The sequence below is a fragment of the Lonchura striata genome, chromosome 4A (genome assembly GCF_050655825.1).
Source record: "Lonchura striata isolate lonStrDom1 chromosome 4A, ASM5065582v1, whole genome shotgun sequence".
In the NCBI taxonomy this organism is placed as follows: domain Eukaryota; kingdom Metazoa; phylum Chordata; class Aves; order Passeriformes; family Estrildidae; genus Lonchura; species Lonchura striata.
The window spans coordinates 5,483,485-5,503,839 of record NC_140742.1 but is presented as its reverse complement, the minus strand read 5'-3'; the positions used below and the strand labels follow the sequence as shown (position 1 = coordinate 5,503,839).

General features: G+C 57.4%; 3 protein-coding genes across 5 annotated transcripts; 2 read left to right on the top strand and 1 right to left on the bottom strand.

Annotated features, from left to right (window-relative positions):
- Nucleotides 1-2,774: 2,774 nt before the first annotated feature.
- Nucleotides 2,775-8,183, top strand: IGBP1 (immunoglobulin binding protein 1). Of its 2 annotated transcripts, none has more exons than XM_021537731.3 (6): nucleotides 2,775-2,970; nucleotides 4,004-4,303; nucleotides 5,457-5,652; nucleotides 6,500-6,585; nucleotides 7,228-7,331; nucleotides 7,664-8,183. In XM_021537731.3, the coding sequence occupies exons 1-6, from the start codon at nucleotides 2,780-2,782 to the stop codon at nucleotides 7,807-7,809; spliced, it is 1,023 nt and encodes a 340-aa protein (XP_021393406.3). In that variant the 5' UTR covers nucleotides 2,775-2,779; the 3' UTR covers nucleotides 7,810-8,183. The 2 variants fall into 2 exon arrangements, with proteins under 2 accessions (XP_021393406.3, XP_021393405.3); XM_021537730.3 differs by having other exon boundaries at nucleotides 7,661-8,183.
- A 1,146-nt stretch (nucleotides 8,184-9,329) lies between these two features.
- On the top strand, nucleotides 9,330-13,607 carry LOC110474359 (diacylglycerol O-acyltransferase 2). Its single transcript, XM_021537729.3, has 8 exons — nucleotides 9,330-9,521; nucleotides 11,012-11,140; nucleotides 11,214-11,321; nucleotides 11,665-11,735; nucleotides 11,814-12,018; nucleotides 12,375-12,549; nucleotides 12,645-12,847; nucleotides 12,947-13,607. The coding sequence occupies exons 1-8, from the start codon at nucleotides 9,482-9,484 to the stop codon at nucleotides 13,099-13,101; spliced, it is 1,086 nt and encodes a 361-aa protein (XP_021393404.1). The 5' UTR covers nucleotides 9,330-9,481; the 3' UTR covers nucleotides 13,102-13,607.
- Nucleotides 13,608-14,391: 784 nt separating this feature from the next.
- Nucleotides 14,392-19,791, bottom strand: P2RY4 (pyrimidinergic receptor P2Y4). Of its 2 annotated transcripts, none has more exons than XM_021537725.3 (2): nucleotides 19,491-19,791; nucleotides 14,392-16,003 (listed from the first exon to the last, which is right to left on the bottom strand). In XM_021537725.3, the coding sequence occupies exon 2, from the start codon at nucleotides 15,985-15,987 to the stop codon at nucleotides 14,863-14,865; it is 1,125 nt and encodes a 374-aa protein (XP_021393400.1). In that variant the 5' UTR covers nucleotides 15,988-16,003; nucleotides 19,491-19,791; the 3' UTR covers nucleotides 14,392-14,862. The 2 variants fall into 2 exon arrangements, with proteins under 2 accessions (XP_021393400.1, XP_021393401.1); XM_021537726.3 differs by having other exon boundaries at nucleotides 14,782-16,003; nucleotides 19,499-19,575.
- Between the last annotated feature and the right edge of the window lie 564 nt (nucleotides 19,792-20,355).

Here is a 20,355-nt window from a genome sequence, read left to right as displayed (position 1 = left end):
GGAAGGGTCTTGTGGAGTGAGAACTCCAGCCAGGAGGGTGGGAAGTGTGATTTGCATTTGGTAACTACAAACACGCATCGCCTGGGGGAGAGGAGAGGAGCCACAATAGCAAGGAATGCCCAGGGGAGCTGTCGGGATCCCTCCTAGAGAGGTCCCGTTGGAATTTCTGCCTGGGAAAAGGCAGGGTCAAGTGCTGAATATGCAGAATCTACTCCTCCTCTCCCTCCTTGACTCCAAGCTCGACAGGGAAGAGCTGGGAAAAGACTGGAGGGGGTCACAGAGCTGCCGGAATCCTGCGGGAAAAGGGAAGGCGCCGGAATTAGCTGGAGGGTGCAAAGGGTCAGGCTGGCAGGGGGTGACAGCTCTGTGACAACGCTCTCGGTGGGAGCTGCTGGAATCCGGCTCACACCTGGAATTAGCGGGGATGTGAGACCTGCAGGGCTGGGAGCATCCCGCAGGAGCCGGGAGCCGTGGGATGGGCGCGGTGGAAATGACCCCTGTGTTTGTCCCCGGGGGTTTTAAGGGAGTAGCGTTGGTGTGAACGTGGTTATTTGTTGCTGGTCAAACTTGTGCAAACAATGAAGTCGGGAGGAAGGCGAGTGATTTTCATGGGTTCTTTTGATTTCGCTGTTAAAACGCTGATTTATTTATTTTTCTTTTTATTTCCTTATTCATTGAGGGATGCCACATAACTCATTCCAGGAGGATAATACGAGCAACAAACCGTTGGTAATTAAGTATTTTGGAGGGAGGATGACTCCAAAAGTTCAAGGATATGTTGGGCCATTTCTTCTGCACAGCCTGGAGTGCTGCTCCCGCTGGAATGTGGATGGGGACCCGCACTTGCTTTTCCTTGTGCTGCTCACAGAGCTGAGGCAGGAGCAGGAGAAAGCCCAGGCTGGGCTCAGCTGAGGGTCGACATCTCACACAATCAGGGAATCCTGGAATGGTTTGGGTCGAAGGGACCTTAAAGCTCAGCCAGTTCCACCTCCTGGCATGAGCAGGGCACCTTCTCCTACCCCAGGGTGCTCCAAGCCCTGTCCAGCCTGCACTGCTGGGAATATTTGGGGGATGTTGCTGTGACCTTTGGGATGGTTGGTCCGTGCACCGTCACACCACAAGACACACACATGAGTTAACGCCTGTATTTAAGGAAAAACCCTTCCCTCTCTGTTCTCCTTTGTCCCCTTGGGTGTTCAGCAGTGGCGTGGTGCTCTGAGGATGACAAAGCAAAACAGGGATTGTCCGTGTGGGGATCTTCAGCTGAGGGACAGGGACAAACAGGGGTGAGTAAGAGCCGTAAGATCTGAGGGGGAACCAGCTGCAGCCTGAGGAATTTTGGGTGTAAGTCAGATCTGGCAGGGGCTGTGGGGGGTCTGGAGAGGAAGCAGCTCTCCATCCCCTGGAATCATGGAATTCTTGGATGGTTTGGTAGAAGGGACCTTAAAGCCCATCTTGTTCCACCCTCTGCCATTGGCAGGGACACCTTTCCTATCCCAGGTTGCTCCAAGTCCCATCCAACCTGGACTTGGGCACTTCCAGGGATGAGGCAGCCACAGCTTCTCTGGGAAATCCAGGGTCTCCCCACAGGGAAGGATCTGATTTCTCCCAGGCTGGGCAGCCATTCCAGCAGGAAAGAAGCCTGGGGACTCTCTCCTCTGACATGGCCCTGAACCACCCCAGGGCTGCTGTCCCACTGGGAATATGCAGGAGATCCTCCCACCAGCAAAATGGGGACAGACAGGTTTGGAGGACCCACTGCACTCCTGGGCTCCGTGGGTAATAATTCATTGCACAGTCTGACACAGGCACGAAGAAAACAGAGTAAATCGTAAACTGAGTCATCCTCAGAGGCTGAGTTAGAATTACTCAGGAGTAAGGAGCATTAGCAGTGGTTGCTACATCCATACTTTGCTCCCAGACAGGTCAATCACCTGTATTTCTAAGGGAAATAATCTGCACCTAAGAGCACAGATTCAACCCTAACCTGCCTGATACCTGGTTGAATTTTAGAGATTTTAGGAGTGAAATAAATGAAGAATAAAAAAAATTTAAAAAAAAAAAAAAAGAAAGAAAGGAAGGAAAAATAAAAGTTGCACGTCTCACTTGTACTGTAGGAAAAATAGAGAATAGGAAGGTGCTGTGCTTCAACAAAAAAATTGACACCCAGTACTGCACTGTCGAGGATCTCTACTGTGTCCCCCTTTTATACAGAGAGAAAACGGACCTTTTCTGCCAATTTATCTAATTATCCACATTTTTTTTTCCAGTTTCCAGCCTCCACCCCAGCGCTCCCTGCCAGGACCCGCGCTGGCCGGTGCGCCTGGCAGGTCCTGGCAGGGAAAAGCGTGCGGGCACTGGAGACCTGCGAGCGCCGCCGGCCGCGCCGAGCCGCTGCTTCCCGCGGTGCCCGCCCGCCGCCGGCATCCCGGAGGCTCCGCGGCCGCGGGGCGAGCGCGGGGCCATCACGGCGCCCACCGGGCCGGTGCCCCTCAGCTGCCCTCCCCAGCATGGCGGCCCCGCGCCGCCGTGGCCGCACCCTCCCCAAGATGGCGCCGGCCGTGCCCTGCCCAGGGCGCCGCCCCGCGCTGCGCCCCTGCGGCAGCGACCTCCCCAAGATGGCGTCACGCCGCGTTGTAGCCTATGGCAGCGACCTCCCCAAGATGGCGTCACGCCGCGTTGTAGCCTATGGCAGCGACCTCCCCAAGATGGCGGCCGGGGCGGGTACGGTCGCGCCGCACCGCGCCGGAAGTGGCGGCGGCGCCGCCGTTCCCGGCCCATGATGGCGGAGGCGGGCGCGGGCGGCCCCCGGCTGGCGGAGCTGCTGGCGTTGGGACGGCGGCTGTGGGACGAGCTGGAGGCCAGCACCGAGCCCTCCTCGGGAGCCCCGGCCGTGCAGGACAAGGTGCGGCAGGGGCTGGAGGCGCTGCAGCGGGCGGAGGCCATGGTGGCGCAGCTGGAGCTGTTCAGGTGAGCGCCGGGGACGCGGCTGAGGGGCCAGGGAGGGTCCCCGGGCAGGGCGGAATCCCAGAGTCGCTGAGCTTGGACAAGATCTCCAGGATCTGTGAAAAATGCGTATTATGTGGCTTTACGCAGATAGTTACTATATGTATTATGTTGTATTGATTAGTTGTGCTTTTAATAAAGATTTTCGCAGTTAAAATAAAAAGTGTGTATGTGAGGGGGAGTTTTGTTGTTTTTTTTTTTTTTTAAGAATAAGATACTCACTTCGAGGAACTGCTAAATCTTCCAAAGGAGAGGAATTTATGGCTTCTTATCAGAAGAAGCTAATAATTCCTTCAGGCCTTGCTCAGACTCAATAACACCATAAAGATTAATATAAATAGTTAACATACAACAGGCAAAGTTTCTTATTTTAAATAGAATACATGCATAACCAGAAAGGATATATGAATATGCAACAAGTGTATTGTTTTAAAGGCAATTCCTTTGTTCACAAGGCATACTTTTTGTGACTTAGTGTCCGAGAGCATTCAGACATCCGTAATTCTTTGCTTTTTATTGTCTTGTAATCACCCCAACTCTAAACTTTATTACTCTAATTATATAACTATTTTTACAACCATTTTTTTATTATTAAACTTTTAAAATTTTAAAAACCAAGTGATTGGCGTTTTTCACAAAGATCATTGAGTCCAATCCGTGACTGATCCCCACCAGAGCTCTGAGCTCCACATCCGGGCATTCCTTGGACACCTCCAGGGATGGGGACTCCAAACCTCTCTGGGCAGCCCCTTCCAAGGCCTGGCCGCCCTTTCCATGGAAAAATTCCTGCTGATCTCCAACCTGGCACAGCCTGAGGCCGTTCCCTCTCCTCCTGTCCTTGTTCTCTGAGCAGAGCCTCCCTGCCTGTCCCCTCCTGTCAGGAGCTGTGCAGAGCCACAAGGTCCCTCCTGAGCCTCCTTTTCTGAGCCCTCCCAGGATGACTCCAACCCCTTTCCCATCTCCATTCCTTTGGGAACCCCTTCCTCTCTCCTGGCAGTGAGAACGAGGAGCTGGAGGAGATCCCCTCGGCCGATCTCAAGTTCATGCTGCTGCCGGCGCTGCTGGGAGCCCTGACGCTGAAGCAGGTGGAGCTGAGCAGGAGGAGGGAGCACCTGGAGAAGGCCCGGGAGCACTTCCTGCGCTTCCTGAAGCTCTGCAGGAGCTACGGGCTGGGCTCCTTCCAGCTGCCCCCCGGCACCTCCAGCCAGGAGCAAAGCAGGAGCCCCTCAGCCCCCCGGGACCCTGCCCAGCCCGACCTGGTGGCCATGGCCATGAGCAGGACTGCCAAGATTGAAAGGTGGGCTCCGTGCAGCGGGAAGGGCTCTGGGAATCACTCTGGGAGGAGGGGGAGGCAGTGCAGGGTTGGGCAGGGAAGAGATGTTTCCCTGGGCGTTGGAATAATTTGATCCTAAAATGCTCATTTTAAGAGATGCAGCTCGCTGTTTAATGGGTTGGGAAGGGGCCTTTGTGACTCCAGTTTCTGGTCTCTGAGGAAAAACTGCTCAAAAACTGAAAATTAGCTCTTTAATCTTTCATAATTAATCATACAATTAGTTCTTTAATCACTGCTGGCAGCACAAACATTTCAAAATTTTTCCTCCCAGTGTGTTCATTAGAGCTTGAAAAAAAGGTGGTGGGTGCCTTTGGTGCTTTGGTTGGGATTCTGGCCATTGAGTTGCTCATTGTGGCAGCACTGGAAGGTCCAAACTGGTCTGGACTTGCTTAAATTGTAGAAAAGCATAGAAAAATATGATTTATACTTTAAATGGGAAGGGTTTCTTTTTTAGAATTACTCTTTTATGCTCCTTGTCCTCTCAGCTCCCAAAGGTTTCTTGGCTCTTATTGTTCATTCTTCAGGTGACAATAACTGAGGGGAGGAGGACACAGGATTTAGTTTGGAAGTGCTTTATAGGAGTAGTTTCCCTTTTAATAGCTAATTCCTGAAAAAATAAAAATAAAATTACCCTGGAATTTTATTAGATACCGAATTTTTCCCTTTAATAACTAATTCCTAAATAGGTCAAGAAGTCCAAAAAGCCAAAATTATATTTTAAAAACTGCCTGCACACACAAAACCACCTGAGGCAGAAGTTGGGAAAGCATTTTATTCTGTTTGTGTGACATGGAATCAACCCAAACCAGCCATTCCATTGATTTTCTCAGTCCTGCTTTCTCCAAGAGACTGATGTTCCCAGTCTTGACTAATTTTACCAACAAAGCTTCAATTTTCAAGGATTCCTCAATGTTGAGGAGAAGAACAAAATCATTGAGGCCTCTCTGAATTAAATGTAATTTTACAGCTGCTTTTAACAGACAGGAGAGACTGAAATTCCAACAGAAACCAGCACAACTTCCATGAAATTTGATTGATCCTCTTAGGGTGATAAAGGTCCCTGGGCTGGGCTGGAGAAAATTGATTCCATGATGTGATTTTGCCATGTTTGAGCCAGATACAAACAGAAGAAGGAGCTGGAGAACAAACTGGCCTCCATGAGCAGCTCCGTGGAGAGCGGGACAGCGGATGAGGATCAGATCCGGGAATTTTACATCCTCCAGATCCAGAAATGGATCGGCACCAGCCTGGAGGAGATTGAGAGCATCGACCAGGAGCTGGTGATCCTGAAGAGCAGGGATGCAGCCAGGCAGGTGAGGGAGCTCTCCTGGCATCCAGGCCGGGAGGGGATGAATCCCAGAGGAATTCAGTGGCAGAGTTCTATTCAGTGACTTCCCAGTTGGAATTGAGCTCGATCGCAGCAGGAGCTGATGGGGTTTCCTTCATTCTGAATTTTGAGTTTTGGGCTGGGCTCTGCTGCCATGCTTTCCCCACAATCCCAGCCTGTGGAATGCTGCAGCTTGGAATGTCAGAGCTGAGCTAGGCTGTGCAAAGGCTTTTCTGCAGACCCCTAATTCTGAAGAACAGTTGGGTTTGGAAGTTAAAATAAGACCCTTGTGGTCTCTGTCAAGCCTCCACTCCTGGTCTGCAGCGTGTCCAGGTGTTATCAGCCCATTTGGAATGACAGGACATCCCCACAGACCTGCCATCCCTGTGCAGAACGTTGTGTCCAGGATTTCTGTGACCTGGGATGTCTGCTGGGAACAGCAGCTCCTGATGTGCTGGCACAGCCTCCTGGCAGGGCTGGTTTGGAGGGTCATTTTTTGGCACTGCAGGACTCAGCTCCTTTGAGGTGTCCTGGAGATGCCATGGAATGATGGGCAATAATAAACAACATTTCCTGCTCTGCTCTGAGCTCAGCCCTGGCAGCTCTGCTTTGACCCCAGCAAGTGGCTCAGAGGCACAGGAAGTGATTCCTGTGCAGGCACAGTTGAAATTCCTGATTTAAACCAAATTCAGGCCTGGATTCTCCATCCTGGGGTGTTGCTCTGACAGCTGAGGTATTTCTCCTCTGCAAAACCTCTAGTAACTTCAGGATGGGAAGCAGAGGGGGAATTCTGATCCCCTCAATTCCCTGGTGACTGTTGTTTGCATCCCCAGGCTCCAGCAGGTCCCCGTGGCCCTTCCCGGCCAGCCAGAGCTGTGGTGAAACCCTTCATCCTCACCCGGGATGCTGCTCAGGCCAGGTATGGATTGGGACGATCCAGCCACACTTTGGGGCTGTGCTGTCACATCAAGCCTAAAATACTCTGTCAAGTGCAGGAATCCAGGTGTACCTTCATGTCTGCACTTGAGTTTGTGGCACCCTGAAATCTGTGCAGGAATTTTGGCACCTAAAGCACAGAATGGGAAAGAAACCAGATTTCCTGTCATGCTTGGGACATGATTTATGCTGAGCTTTCCATGTATCTGCTTCAGTTCCCACGGGTGTCCTGGGGCCACATTCCCCTATCCCAGGTTGCTCCAAGTCCTGTCCAGACTGGCCTTGGGCACTTGCAGGGATCCAGGGGCAGCCACAGCTGCTCTGGGCACCCTCTGCCAGGGCCTCCCCACCCTCACAGGGCAGAATTCCTTCCCAGTATCTCATCCATCCCTGTCCTCTGGCAGTGGGAAGCCATTCCCTGTGTCCTGTCCATTCCCTGTGTCCTGTCATCTTTCCCTCAGGCATGGGAAGGCCACAATTGGGTCACCCCTCAAGCTTGCCTTGTGACATCCTTATATCCTTAGCACAGATTGGATCATGGAATGGCCCTGTGCCTCTTGCCTGTGTTCCTGCTCATTCCAGGGGGTTTCACTGCCTGCTTTTGGCTGGTTTTTTCCCACTGCAGGGTGTTTGGAGCTGGCTATCCCGGGCTGCCCACCATGACTGTGGATGACTGGTACGAGCAACGCCGCAGGCAGGGAATTGTGTCCACCCCACAGAGGGTTCCAGGTATGGAACACAGATGGGAACAGGGGATTTGAGAAGTCTCTTGAGGGGATGGGCAAACAAGGATGTGTGCAGAAACCTCTGACTATGGAAGAATCCAAGCTTTACTAGGAAAACAACTGGGTTAGACTATGTTTGGCCTGTCCAAGGCCAGGTTGGCCAGGGCTTGGAACAACCTGGGATAGTGGAAGGTGTTCCTGGTGGCACTGGATGGGCTTTTAAGATCCCTTCCAACCCAGCCCTTCCAAGGTTCTCACTCCTGCTGTCTGGCAAGGCCAGCTCCCAGCAGGGCTTTGGAGAACCTGGAGCTCCTCCCTGTCCCTCCCCTCCAGCAGGTGCAAGTGATGAGGAGATGCAGAAGCAGCAGCAGGAGGCAGAGGAGGAGGAGGATGATGAGGAAGCTCTTCGGAAGGCTCGGGACTGGGACGACTGGAAGGACACACACCCCCGGGGCTACGGCAACAGGCACAACATGGGCTGATGCTGTGGCTGCCTGCAGGGCCTGGAGATCCTGGGAGAACAAGCTGGAGAGGGAGAAGGGAATAGAGTGTACATAGGTGGAGCATGCAGGAATTCCCTGGGTGGACAGGGCACAGGATGGCAGGGGGACACGAGACCCCTTGCTTTGGTGCGCATTCCAGGTCAGACTGGGGGCACTGGTTGTGTTGGGGGGTGCCCCAGAGCTCGGAGGGGCAGCTCCATGAGGGTCAGGCTCCCTCTGCCCTCCCAGGTGGAGGCAGCCTCTAAGGGGAGCTCCATGGGTTTGGAAACTGCTCTTTTTATTGTGGGTGGATATATTTATTTTTTTTTTCCTCTCTATTTTAAGCAAAATAAACTCTCTTTGTGCTGTCTGGCTCTGGCCGTGAAATTCTCTTGCTCTTCATCCCGAGCTTTTCCAGGGGTGAGCCCCAGATGCTGTCACGGAGCCCACAAGGGACAGAACTGGAACAAATGGTGCCATATTCCAAGACAAAGTAGTCAGTGTGCTTTAAAACCCACTAGTACAATCCCTGAAAGGGGCAAGACTGAATCCCTCTGGCACCATTCCTGAATGAGGGGGAAGAGGACTGAGCTGGCACAGAGCAGGTGTGTGCAGCAGGGTGAGGAATCACAGCTGGAAGCTCTGGAAGTGCCCAGTGTGGGCTGGTAGCTGTGGATGGACTTGTTCCAAGCCTGGTGAAATACTGGGATGGAAAAGCAAAGCATGGCTGGCACTTTGTGTCACCTCCATGGTGCTTCCTTACCCTGGGACAGTGGGATTCTGTAGAAGTTTGGTGGTTTTCCTTCCTGTTAGCAGGATCTGGGCACAGCTGGAGTTGAGATGTTTTCCATGCAGCAATCCCTGTCCTCAGAACTGATCCACACCCGGGAAGCCTGGAGGGACTGTGGTCCTTTCTCCCAGGTATTGAGTCTCTACAATTCACAGGAGGGGTTTGTGAATTCCAAATCTCCCAGAAAACATTTCTTACTTTCCCACCGTGATCCTGTGGGTTTGTTTATCCCTCTCCTGCACTGATGTTAGCCAGCACTTCTAAGAGCACCTCTGGACAGCTGGATCCTGAGGAGTAGTTTCAGGGATTTATTCCCTGTGGATTCTCTCTGTTCCTTGGGCTGTTGGCCTGAACACCTCAGTGCTCACTCCCTGCTGTTCCTATTTCCTTTTCTTGTCACTTTTCCCCTCAAACCTCTCCTGACAGCACTCCAGGCTCCCTGGGCAGGAGGCAGAGTGCCCATCCCGAGGCTGGGAACAGCAGGAATGGTCTGGTGGCTGTGGAACTTCAGGATGATATTTTTGGGTGGCTCTGGGGCTGTCACATGGCAGTGTTTGTGACATTCCCCCAGCATGGATGGTACCATTCCCAGGGGGATACGGGATTCTCAGAAGAATTCAATCCCTGCCAGCACTGCCAGCTGGGACTTTTCAAGGAGCAGCAACATCCCAGCACAGCCACAGTGCCTCACCCTCTGCATGACCCTTCCAGAAATCACCAGTTCCTCTCCATGCTCCTAATCCCAGCTGGAGCAGGTCCCCTCCCCTCAGCAGGGCCGGAGTCCCTCTGGTCACCTGGTAAAAGCCTCTGGACACACAACCCGGCGCCCTCTGATTGCCAAATTCACCTTTCCACCCACGGCACCACAGAGCTCCTACCAGCATGAAAACCATCATAGCAGCCTGCTCCCAGAATCTCAGTGGTAAGAAATTCCCAGAATCTCAGTGGTAAGAAATTCCCAGAACGGATTGGGATCGTTTCTGCTTCTCCAGCAATGTGAGGAGTTTGGTGGTTATCACTGTTGTCTGCTTGCTTGGGAGTGCTGAGGAGAAACGGGGTGTTTGAGAGCAATTTGAGGATAACTCCACAGGAAAATGCACAGTTACTCCACAGGGATGAAATTTTGGCTGGCTTTGGGGAATTTACACACAAGATTCTCCTGCAAATTCCAAATGGTGGGTTTGCAGAGGCTCCTCTCGCTGTGGATGGGGCTGACAGCAGAGCCCTGCAGGGTTCTCTGTGTCTGTGGTGTGAGGTTTTTGGAAGAGGAGCTAGGAAAAGGATGTTAAAAAGCAATTTTGGTGGGCACAAGTTTGCTGGGAAGAGCTCTGTGGCTTCCCTGGGAAAAAGAAGGGACTGGGTTTTGCAGGTGGCTGAGATTTTGGGGATGTGTGGCGGGTGGAAGGGATCACCCAGAGCCCAGCGTGCTGCACAGGAGAAAAGGATGAAAATTTCCCACTGGAAAATTCCCCCATGGGCCAGAGATGACTCCAGTGTTTAATTTTACTCGTCCCATTCCTGGTTTGGATTGAGCTGGGAAGAACTGAACCTCCGCCAGCTTCCTGAACCAGGGGTTGGTGGTTCTCTGATACGGGGGTCCCTGGCTTGAGAAGCCACAGGGACAAGGCTGCTCCTGTGTCCCCCTGATCGTCTTTCTGGCCAATGTGCAGATTTGGGGTTGTTTTCCCAAAAAAACAAGGTTTGTGTGATGCTGGGGTGGCTCTCTGGGGTGGTCTCGGTGTGGGGACCTTTGGCCAGGAGCACTGTGCTGGCAGGGCTGGCGCCTCAGGCCTGTTTTAGGGAGCAGGGATGGGGCCAGGCTTGGAGTTTGGATCCTGGCTCCCAGCCCAGGGAGGTTAATGGTTCACCAAGATTGGCTGGAGGGAAGGGGTGGCAGGGGGAGTGGAGTGGCTGCGCTGACAGCAGCTTGTCCCTGTGGGGACAGACGGGGACAGCCACCTCCAGCTACCCTGTCTTGGCCTTGCTACTGGCCTTGGCACTTGCTGGGGGTGGTGCCTCCCTGCTGTGCCAGCTGAGAAATCCCCAAATCCCCTGTGAGCCTGAGCACACCAAAGAGGGCACTGGAATGGTCCTGTCCCTTGGGAACTGTGCATGGAGCAGGATGTGCCGCTGCTCTCAGCCCCGCTGGTGCACGGAGCTTTTGGGCTGGGGGTGCCCAGGTGCTCCCTGCTCTGGAGACAGCACTGATTGCCCAGGGCCACCTCCTGGAGAGCTTCCTGGGGATGAGCCTCCTCCATTCCACCCCCCACATCCCATCCCTCCTCCACCAGCTGCTCCTCCTTCCCATCCCACCTCCTGCCAGCACCCCTGGGTGTCCCCCAGCAGTCCGGTGGCCCCAGCCGCGTTCGAGCCGTGCTGTTTTGGGCGGGGGTCGTGTCCCGCTCTCCACAGGCAGCCGGGCCAGCATCCAGACTGCCCTGAGGACGCTGCTGGCCGTGCCCTGGCCCTCGCAGCGCGACATCGGCTCCGCGCTCCAGCTGCTGGCCGTGCTGCAGTGGGTGCTCAGCTTCCTGCTGCTGGGTGAGTGAGTAGGGGGCTGTGGGGTGGTCCCGGGGGGCCACACAGCCGCTCACCCCCTGCCTGGCTCCCGCAGGAACCGTCAGCCTCCTGCTCCTCATCTACCTGCTGTTCACCAGCCTCTGGCTCATCCCCGTGCTCTACCTGGCCTGGATAATCTTCGACTGGGACACGCCGGAGAAAGGTGTGGTGGCCTTGTCCCTGCTTCCTCCAGCTTTGCAACAGGATGGGAGTCAGGTCCCTTTTTCTCCAGGTGCCTCCCAGAATTTGGGGAGCACCACATCCCCGCTGCTCCTCCCCTCCACTCCTCCATCATTAGCACCACAGTGGGAGGAGGGATACAGCGGGTCCACGGGGAGCGTTTCCCTTGGATCCGGCTGCCCACTGGGCTGGGCTGGGCTGGGCTGGGCTGGGCTGGGCTGGGCTGGAATGGGATGGGATGGGATGGGATGGGATGGGATGGGATGGGATGGGATGGGATGGGATGGGATGGGCATCATCTCCTGGGGTCCCTCCCGGCCTTGCAGGTGGCAGGAGGCTGTCGTGCCTGCGGCGATGGACCGTGTGGAAGCACTTTCGGGATTATTTCCCGGTGAAGGTAAGGTGCTGGGACAGGGTGGGACCACCCAAAACAGGGTGCCACCTTCACGTTCCCGTGACTTCCTTTGTCCCACAGCTGGTGAAGACCCACGACCTGTCCCCCAGCCACAACTACATCATCGGCTCGCACCCCCACGGCATCCTGTGCGTCGGCGCCTTCTGCAACTTCATCACGGGCTCCACGGGCTTCGAGGAGCTGTTCCCGGGCATCCGCTCCTTCCTCACCACGCTGGCCGGAAATTTCCGCCTGCCCGTGTTTCGGGAGTACCTGATGAGTGGGGGTGAGCCTGCCCTGCCCATCTCTGGGGGAAACACGGCAGGGATGCTGCTCCCGGGAAGCGGCAGGGCAGGGATGCTCTCTGCTCGCGTTGTGCCTGAGCGACAGCTTCGCCTCGCACCCTGCCTGAGCTGCACCTTCACCTCGCTCGCACCCTGCCCGCACCCTGTCCGGACCGCTCCTTGTCTACACCCTGCCTGCACCCTCCGCCCTCTCCGCTCCCTGCCCGCACCTTTCCCACCCCCGCCCGCAGCAGAGGGAGCCCTTGCACTGTCCTCGCCCCGGTCCCGTCGCTCGGGGGACCCCGGCTGGTCCTGCCGGGCGGCCGTGCCGCAGCCCCGGTGCTCCGTCCCGCCGCAGGGCTGTTCCCGGTGACCCGCCGCGCCATCGGGTACCTGCTGTCCCAGAAGGGCACCGGCAATGCGGTGGCCATCGTCATCGGCGGCGCGGCCGAGTCGCTGTCCTGCCGGCCCGGAGTCACCACGCTCATCCTCAAGAACCGCAAGGGCTTCGTCCGCATGGCCCTGCGGCACGGGTGGGTCACGGCTGGGTCACCAGCACTGCCACCCACCCCCGCGGCTCCCGGCGGTGCCCAGCACCCCGTCACCACCCACCGTGTCCCCTCCTCAGGGCTTTCCTCGTCCCCTCCTTCTCCTTCGGGGAGAACGACCTCTTCCGCCAGGTGGTTTTTGAGGAGGGCAGCTGGATGAGGAGCATCCAGCGGCGCTTCCAGAAGATGATGGGCTTCGCTCCCTGCCTCTTCTACGGCCGCGGCCTCACCTCCTGCCGGTCCCGCGGCTTCCTGCCCTACGCCAGACCCATCACCACCGTGGGTGAGCAGCGGGGCTGGGGGGACACTCCGCAGTGGGTGCTGCTGGCAGGCACCTCCTGGTTGTGTCCCCCACCAGCCTGACCCCGTCCCCTGCCGGCAGTGGGGGAGCCGGTGGCGGTGCCCAAGGTGGAGAACCCGAGCTGGGAACTGGTGGACCGGTACCACGAGCTCTACATCAATGCCCTGCTCAAGCTCTTCAACGAGAACAAGACCAAGTATGGGCTGTCCGAGTCAGACGAGCTGCTCATCCTCTGAGCGTCACAGCACCGGCCCTGTCCTGGCTCCTGAGGGCTCTTGCAGGGGGGATTTCAGCCAGCCTGGCATGGGGGACATGGGGGACAGTCCCCATTCTGGCCTTCTGGTCCTCCAACCTGAGGGGGAGGTGGGAGGAGAGGGGGAAGCGAGGGGAGGATTGGGAAAGGCTCCCCCTGGCACGGGGTTTGGAGGGGCTGTGGGTGACACAGCTGTTCCCTGCGAGGGGCTGGTGTGGGGCTGGGGCCAGCAATGGGCACGGTCCCCCGGGCTAACCAGGTCATCACAAGCTGAGGGAGGGGTGTCATGGGAGGGGGGATTGGCATGGGGTTTTTGGGGTGGCATCCTGATGACCAGTGGGACCAGCCTGGGGCACAGCCCACCCTGGGGTGGAAGGGGGACACTCCTGGGCTTGGGGACCAGAGGATGTGGCCTGAGCCAGGACAATGTGGCCCCAGATGAGCTTTTCCTGCCATATCCATACCCAATACAGATTTTGAACCTCCCAATGCCTGTCTGTATCTGTTCCAGAGGTTGGGATTGGCAGCACAGTGGCAGTACCCCTGCACTGCCCACCTGGGTGCCCTTGCCACCCAGTGTGTCCCCTCCCTGGCAGTCCCACCTCCAGCTGGGGCAGTGTTTGGCAGGGCCCTTGCACCACTCAGGTGCAGCCAAGCAGCTCCAGGTGCACCTGAGCCACGTTGGATATAATGGGAGGTGAGGGGCAGCTCTTACTGGTTTAACTGGGCTCAGGAGGGATGTCTCCTGCTCTCTCTGCTCTCGGCTCAGTGGTGAGTGAGGGTCTCTGTGTGGGGCTGGGATGGGCCATCTCCTTCACCTGGGCAGCTCTTGTGGGGCATGGCTGTGTGTGACTGGTGTGGTGGCTGGGTGCGACACCCCAGTGGCACTCTGGGTGCCCCTTTCTTAGGCACGTGCTGGAAGGACTTGCAAGGATGATGGGGACAGGGATTCGCAGGGACTCTTGGGGCTCTTGGAGTGGGGACAGCCCTGTCCCTGTCCTGTTCCTGCCAGGCTGGCATGGGAGAGTCAACAGCACTGATCCCAATCTCAGCATGCTGCTCTGCGCAGGCACTTGGTCAAACAAAAGGGCTGGGTAAACATTTGAGGAGCAAACACCCATAAAGGGAAATTCCCAAGAACCTTCTAGTCACCACCTCCCTGTCACCAGCTTCCTGTCACCAGCTCATCCCTCCAGACCTGCCCCAGTGGATTTTCTATGAGGATGATTGTCTTGTCCCACTTCCTTATGCTGCAGGGAGGAACAGACCTGAGTGTAGAGAGGGGAAGGGGCTTTATTTGGGGTCACGGGCAGCAAGTGCCCCAGGCCATGTTGCTCCCCCTCTGCCAAGGCCAGCAGTGTGACAGGGACATCTCTGAGAACCTGCCCAGGGTGGGCTCTGCCCCCAGCTTCAGTCTGGTCCCTGCATGTCACCACTGAGTCATCTGGAAGAGTTGTGCCTGCCCATGGAGGCACCAGAGTCCTTTCTCTTTAGTGACTTGTCAGCCCCATGTGTCCCCAGGAGTGCCAGGGGTGGAACACCAGCCTGCTGCCCCAAAAGAGCCTCCTCAGTGTCCTTCCCATTCCCGTGAGTGCCCGGCGGCTCTCCGGCCCTGACCAGCACCAGCACCCTCAGCCCTGCAGAGCTGGGCAGGGACAGCTCAGGCCTGGGAATTGGGAGTGCCCACATGGAGCCCTGAGGGGCTGCAGCTCCTGGAGCCCAGGGCTGAGGCTACGGAACCCCCTCAGCACCCGCCTCCACCGCGTGCGGTGCCGGTCCCTCGGGTGACATGGGAGATGTGGCTGCCGTCCGTGACGTTGTCCGTGAAGGGTGACACCAGGACCAGGTCCAGCGTGGGCACGGGCCGGAGGCGCTGGGCGGCCCCGCGGCGCAGCCGGCCCCGGTACTTGTCCCCAGCCATGAAGTACAGGATGGGATCCAGGCAGCTGTTGATGCTGGCCAGCGGCCGCGTGATCTTGTAGCTGAAGTTGATGATGTTGAGGGTCCGGCAGTCGGCCTGGAAGTAGCGGGAGGTGTAGTAGAGGGTGCGGGTGATGTGGAAGGGCACGAAGCAGATGGCGAAGACGGCAAGCACCACGATGATCATCCTGATGGAGCGCCTCTTGTAGGAGGGCATGCGGAGGCCGGGGCTGGAGAAGCTGGACTTGCAGAGCCGCTTGGCCATCAGGCAGTAGCACAGGACGATGACCAGGAAGGGCACCCCGAAGAGCAGGGCCATGACGGAGGAGCTGTAGTGCACGTAGTGGTCGAAATCCTCGGGCTTGGTGGTGTCGTGGCACAGGGTGGTGTTGCCCTTGGAGCTGGTGGTGACGAAGATGAGGTTGGGGATGAGGCAGATGATGACCACGAGCCAGGAGGCCACGCAGATGATGCGGGCGTGCTTGGTCTTCACCCACTTGAGGGAGCGGATGGGGTGGCAGATGCCCATGTAGCGGTGCACGCTGATGCAGGTGAGGAAGAGGATGCTGCTGTAGAGGTTGGCGTAGAAGAGGAACCGCACGATCTTGCACAGCCCCATCCCGAAAGGCCAATTGTTGCGGTCGGCGTAATAATAGACCAGGGTGGGCAGGGACAGGACGTAGAGCATGTCTGAGAGGGCCAGGTTGACCATGTAGGTGGTGGTGGCATTCCAGGGCCTCATCCTGCAGATGAACATCCACAGGGCCCAGGAGTTGAGGGGCAGCCCCACCACGAAGACGATGCCATAGGAGATGGGCAGCAGGATGAACTTGAACTCCTCGTTGAAGACACACTTAGCCTCGGGTGCTGCTGTGGTGTTCCCTCCTGGCCAGGGAGCCGGCGTCGGTGTCCACAGGGAAACTGGGAATATCCTCACTGGAGTGGCCATGTTGTGCCCGCCAGACCTAGGGAGCAGTTCATAAAAGCACACTAGTCATTGATCCTGACCATTGTCGGGCACAAAGCGTGGAAGGGAGCCAAAGCTGCCAGATTTTCTCCCCCTCCAGGAGCTCCGGCCACTTTGATGGTTCTCTGGTTTTTCTCAACTCGTGCGGGGGAGGGAGCGGGCTCGGCAAAGCCTCCCCTCCGCAGCCCCTGCACTGACACCCATTAATCACACATTAATTACCCCTTTGAGCCGGCGCAGAGCTGGGAGCGGGCCGGGGACAGAGCCTCACGCCGGGGACAGAGCCCCACGGCCACCAAACAAAGAGACCCTGATGAGCACCAGCAGCCCCCGGCTGGGGCCGGCGCAGCCTCTTGGAAGCTGCCTCCACCTAGCTGGCAGCATCCTGACCATGCCGCTGCTCCCGGAGGGCTCCTTGGGAGAAGAAAGACGGGAGGAGAAGAAAGGCTTGTCTAGGGGAATGTTGTGGCCCAGAGAAATCCTGGGGGGGCTGTTAAAGGAGCCTTTGGGAGAGAGCGTCCCTGGACAGCGAGGAGCCGCTGGCTGCTGGGTGTTGTCCAGAGGGAAGGGCTGAGCTGAGCCCTGTGGAAAGGAGCTGCTGGAGCCAAGTCCCAGCTCAAGGCAAAGCAAGTTTGCAAGACAGGCAGGACCTTCCTGTGCTGTGCTGGGATCAAGGGCTGGGATCTGTGAACTCCTGGGAAGTCGGCATGAGGACGAGGTGTCAAAGTTCAGAACTCTCTTCTCGAGGGAAAAGGAAGGGTCTGCCACCACCGTGGTGTCCAGCAAAGGATCGGTGAGGGCTGCCTGGGACTTGACCCCTCCACACTCTCCACCATCCCTGGTGAAACAACTCCTCCAACAGAGGATGGATGCTTGGATGAGTAACCTGGGAGCAGGAGCTGCTGTGCTGCTGGTGGAGATCAGGGTGTAGCCAAAACCATATTTGATAGATGGGATGCAGGGCATGCCCAATTCCTTTTGTCCAGAGCTCATCCAGGAGGTGATGGGCACCAGGCCAGGGAAGGACTCAGGGCTCAGGGATGCATGGTTAGCTGGAGCTGGTGCTACAAGGTGGAAGGACACATCTTCTCAGACTCCTTCATCCCTTGGCTCCCTCATCATCCCCCTCCTGTTTCCCTTTGTCCTGAGGATGAGCAGGCTTCTCCCAGCGGGAATATCTTCAGGGTGTCTCTGTGGGATCATCCCTGCCCCGCCCTGCCTGGAGAGATACCTGGGGCTGACAGAGATGCTCATAAATGAGTCAGCAGGCAGATGGGGCAGCAGGGCCCCTCCAGCTGTGCTCCAGGGGCTCTGTTTGAGTTGCGGGCTGAGCTCCAGGCCCACATCCAACACCCTGCAGCTCCTGGCCCGCCACGGCTCCCGCCTTTATTGCAGGGATGAGTTCAGAGAGCAACAGGCAGGTCCTGATCAAACATTAACAGTGCACAGAACTTGGTTTGTTTTCCCAGAACCAGGAGGGAAAACAGGTGGTAGGAAAACCTGAGCTTGCAAGCGAGGTGTCAGTGGTGGTCCTGGCCTGACAGCCACATGTCCCCAAGCCGCTGAGGACATGAGGGACCAGGAGTTTCCTCTTCCAATCTCTGAGTGCAAGGGAACACAAAGCCTTGAGTGTGACCAGAGCAGAGCTGCTGCGGGTTGAGTGTCTGTGGCACAGGTCACCAACCAAGATATGGAGAAGACAGTAGGTAAAAGTTAATAATCAAGTGTGAGAAATGCATGAGGAAAAATCCTGAGCAGCTGTGGACTGCTGGACTGCTCAGAGGAGAGCACAGGCACCCGGCTTCTGGCAGCTGATACAGCCTGAGCACGGTCAGCAGTGGGATTTAACCATTCCCTAGCACATTCCTTTGGGGATAACCACCAAAATATAGAAATGCAGAAGAAGATGACATCTGGCAAGTTTTATCTTAACAGGTTTCTTGCTTCCTTGTCTTAATCACTATCAAAATCAGTGATTGAAATTAATGAATCACATTAGTCTAGCTTGAGGACACATCATCACCAGCCCCATTCCTATTTCTTGCTGACATTCCTAGCAAAACTATCCTTGGCTGTGGGCTTTGGAGGAGAGATCGAGGTGTGAGCCAAGAGTTGGGACTGATTGTTGGAACAGGGGATGAAAGGCACTGCAGGGAAAGGATGTTGAGCCAGGAGATGGAAGGTGCTGTAGAGAGAGGATTTGGAGCAGGGAGATGGAAGGTGCTGCAGGAAGAGGTGATGCTCTTGTTCTGCCCGTTTTGTGGATGTACAATGAACGCTGCAGAACCCCTTGCCCATGGCAGGCAGATCCCCCAGGGATGGTGTCTTTGGAGTGGCCCATGGTTTTCCCCAGGAAACAGCAAGGGGTCCTGGAAAATGCAGCGGTAGCCATGGGCCAGTGGGAAGGGGCAGGGCCAGCCATGTGGCACACACTGAAGGCACACGATGCCCTTGGCCACAGGATTGGCAGCTTTTCCCTGGCTCCTGGTCCTGCAGGTGTTCCCAGCCAGAACTGTCCTTTGGCACCGCTGGTAGCACCAGTCCTGGTGGGATCTGAGGGTTCCCCAGCCCTGGGGATTCAGGGAACTCTTGGAAAGACTCCAGTAAAATAAAGGAGTGGGACAACACCAGAGCAGAATCTGCCCTGGAGCCAGAGTCCTGCTGGTGGGTCAGGATGGGAATCGTGGTGCTGGGGACCATGGAGCAGCAGGCAGGAGCTCAGAGAGGGGAGGTGAGAGAGGATTTTGGAGCAGCTGCAAGGGATGGTTGAGCCTGGGATCGGCTGCTGCTGGAGCATGGGAAAAGCAGGGCTTTTCTCCTTGCCTAAGCCCTTAGAAACTGCAAAACAAGGAGAAATTATGCCAAACATCCTGCAGAAGGACCCTTGTCCCTAATCGCCACGTGCTTGGTGCAGCCAAAGCCCCGGCACAAGGGGATGTGACCTAATTCCAATCCTTCCCTTCACCTGGAAGAGCAGCCAAGGCACGCTCTGCCGGGACACCTCCCCGGGGACACCCATAGGGTCCGGTGTTTCCCTTGCTGTCCACCCCATCCCCTGCCCCGAGGTGACCCTGGGCAGGGTGGGGGTGAGGGTTCCCTTCCACCCTTGCTGGGCTGTCCCTGTCCCCCACCTCGCTGGGAACAGGCAGGAGCCCACGGTGTCGGGCTGAGCCAAGGCAGCACCAGGGCAGCTTCAACCCATGGCAAGTCAGAGATTTGGGGGATGGAGAGGAGGGGGACACACAGGGAAGGATGAAGGCCCTCAGTGACAGAGGAAAGAGGTGGCGTGTTAGAGAGGAGGAGGTACAGAGGGATTTGGGGGTGGTGGAGGGCCGGTGAGAACTGGCTGGCCCCCACCCTGCACCCACCCAGCCCTGCACCCACCCAGCCCTTCTGTCCACACCCCCGGAGCCCAGCTGGGATTGCGTGACCACGGCAGGGCTGTCCCTCCCGGCTGTCACCAAACAGGCGCTGCCCCGGCTCACCTGCAGACCTGGGCGGCTCTCAGGAGTGGGGTCCCCACGGGGAGAGCCGGTTCCCCACGCGGGACGGGGCCATGCCGGGGTGCTGCGGGCAGCCCTGGCTGTGCCCTGCCGTGCCGAGTGTGCCCACTCCCGCTTCCCGCGGCCGGGAGCAAAGTGCCCAGGGAAGGCAGGGCTGGAGGCGGGCAGAGGCGGAGGCAGGAGCTGCCGCAGGGCTCAGCCCCACTGCGCTCCCATCCTCCTGGTGCCCTCGCTGGCTTTGGGCCACCTGCAGCCCCCGGACATGGGGCATGGTGGCCTCTTCCATGCGGCCACAGCCCTTATCTCAGGAGCACCACAGCCCCTCAACCACGAGGGCACAGCCCCTCATCCATGGGCACCGCGTCCCCCCGGCCATGGCGACCGCATCCCTCCACCCATGGGCACCGCGGTCACTCAGCCACAAGGTCCAGTCCCTGACCCTTGGGCTGTGTCCCTCTGCCCAAGGCTACCACGGCCCCTCTCTCATGGACCGCAGTCCCTCAGCCACGAGGGTCGCAGCCCCCATCCCCGGGGCCCGTGGCCCCTCGCCCGCCCAGGACAGCCCTCCTGCCCCGCTGGCTCGGGGGTCCCGCAGCTGCTCCGCTGGCCCCCAGCCCTGCGGGGCGAGCCCGGGGACAAAGGTGGCCACTGCCACCGTGAGGCCAGCCCGGGCATCGTGCTCCCAAACCCGGGGCCACCTCGCGAGTGGCACAGCCAGGACACGGCCGGCGTGTCCCCGTGTTTCTGAGGGGGTGCCCCTCTCCCTGTGCCGGGCAGAGCAGAGCAGGGGGTTAAAGGCTGTGGCACCCATCAGCTTTGCGACGGGCAGGGGCAGCCCCGAGGGCTG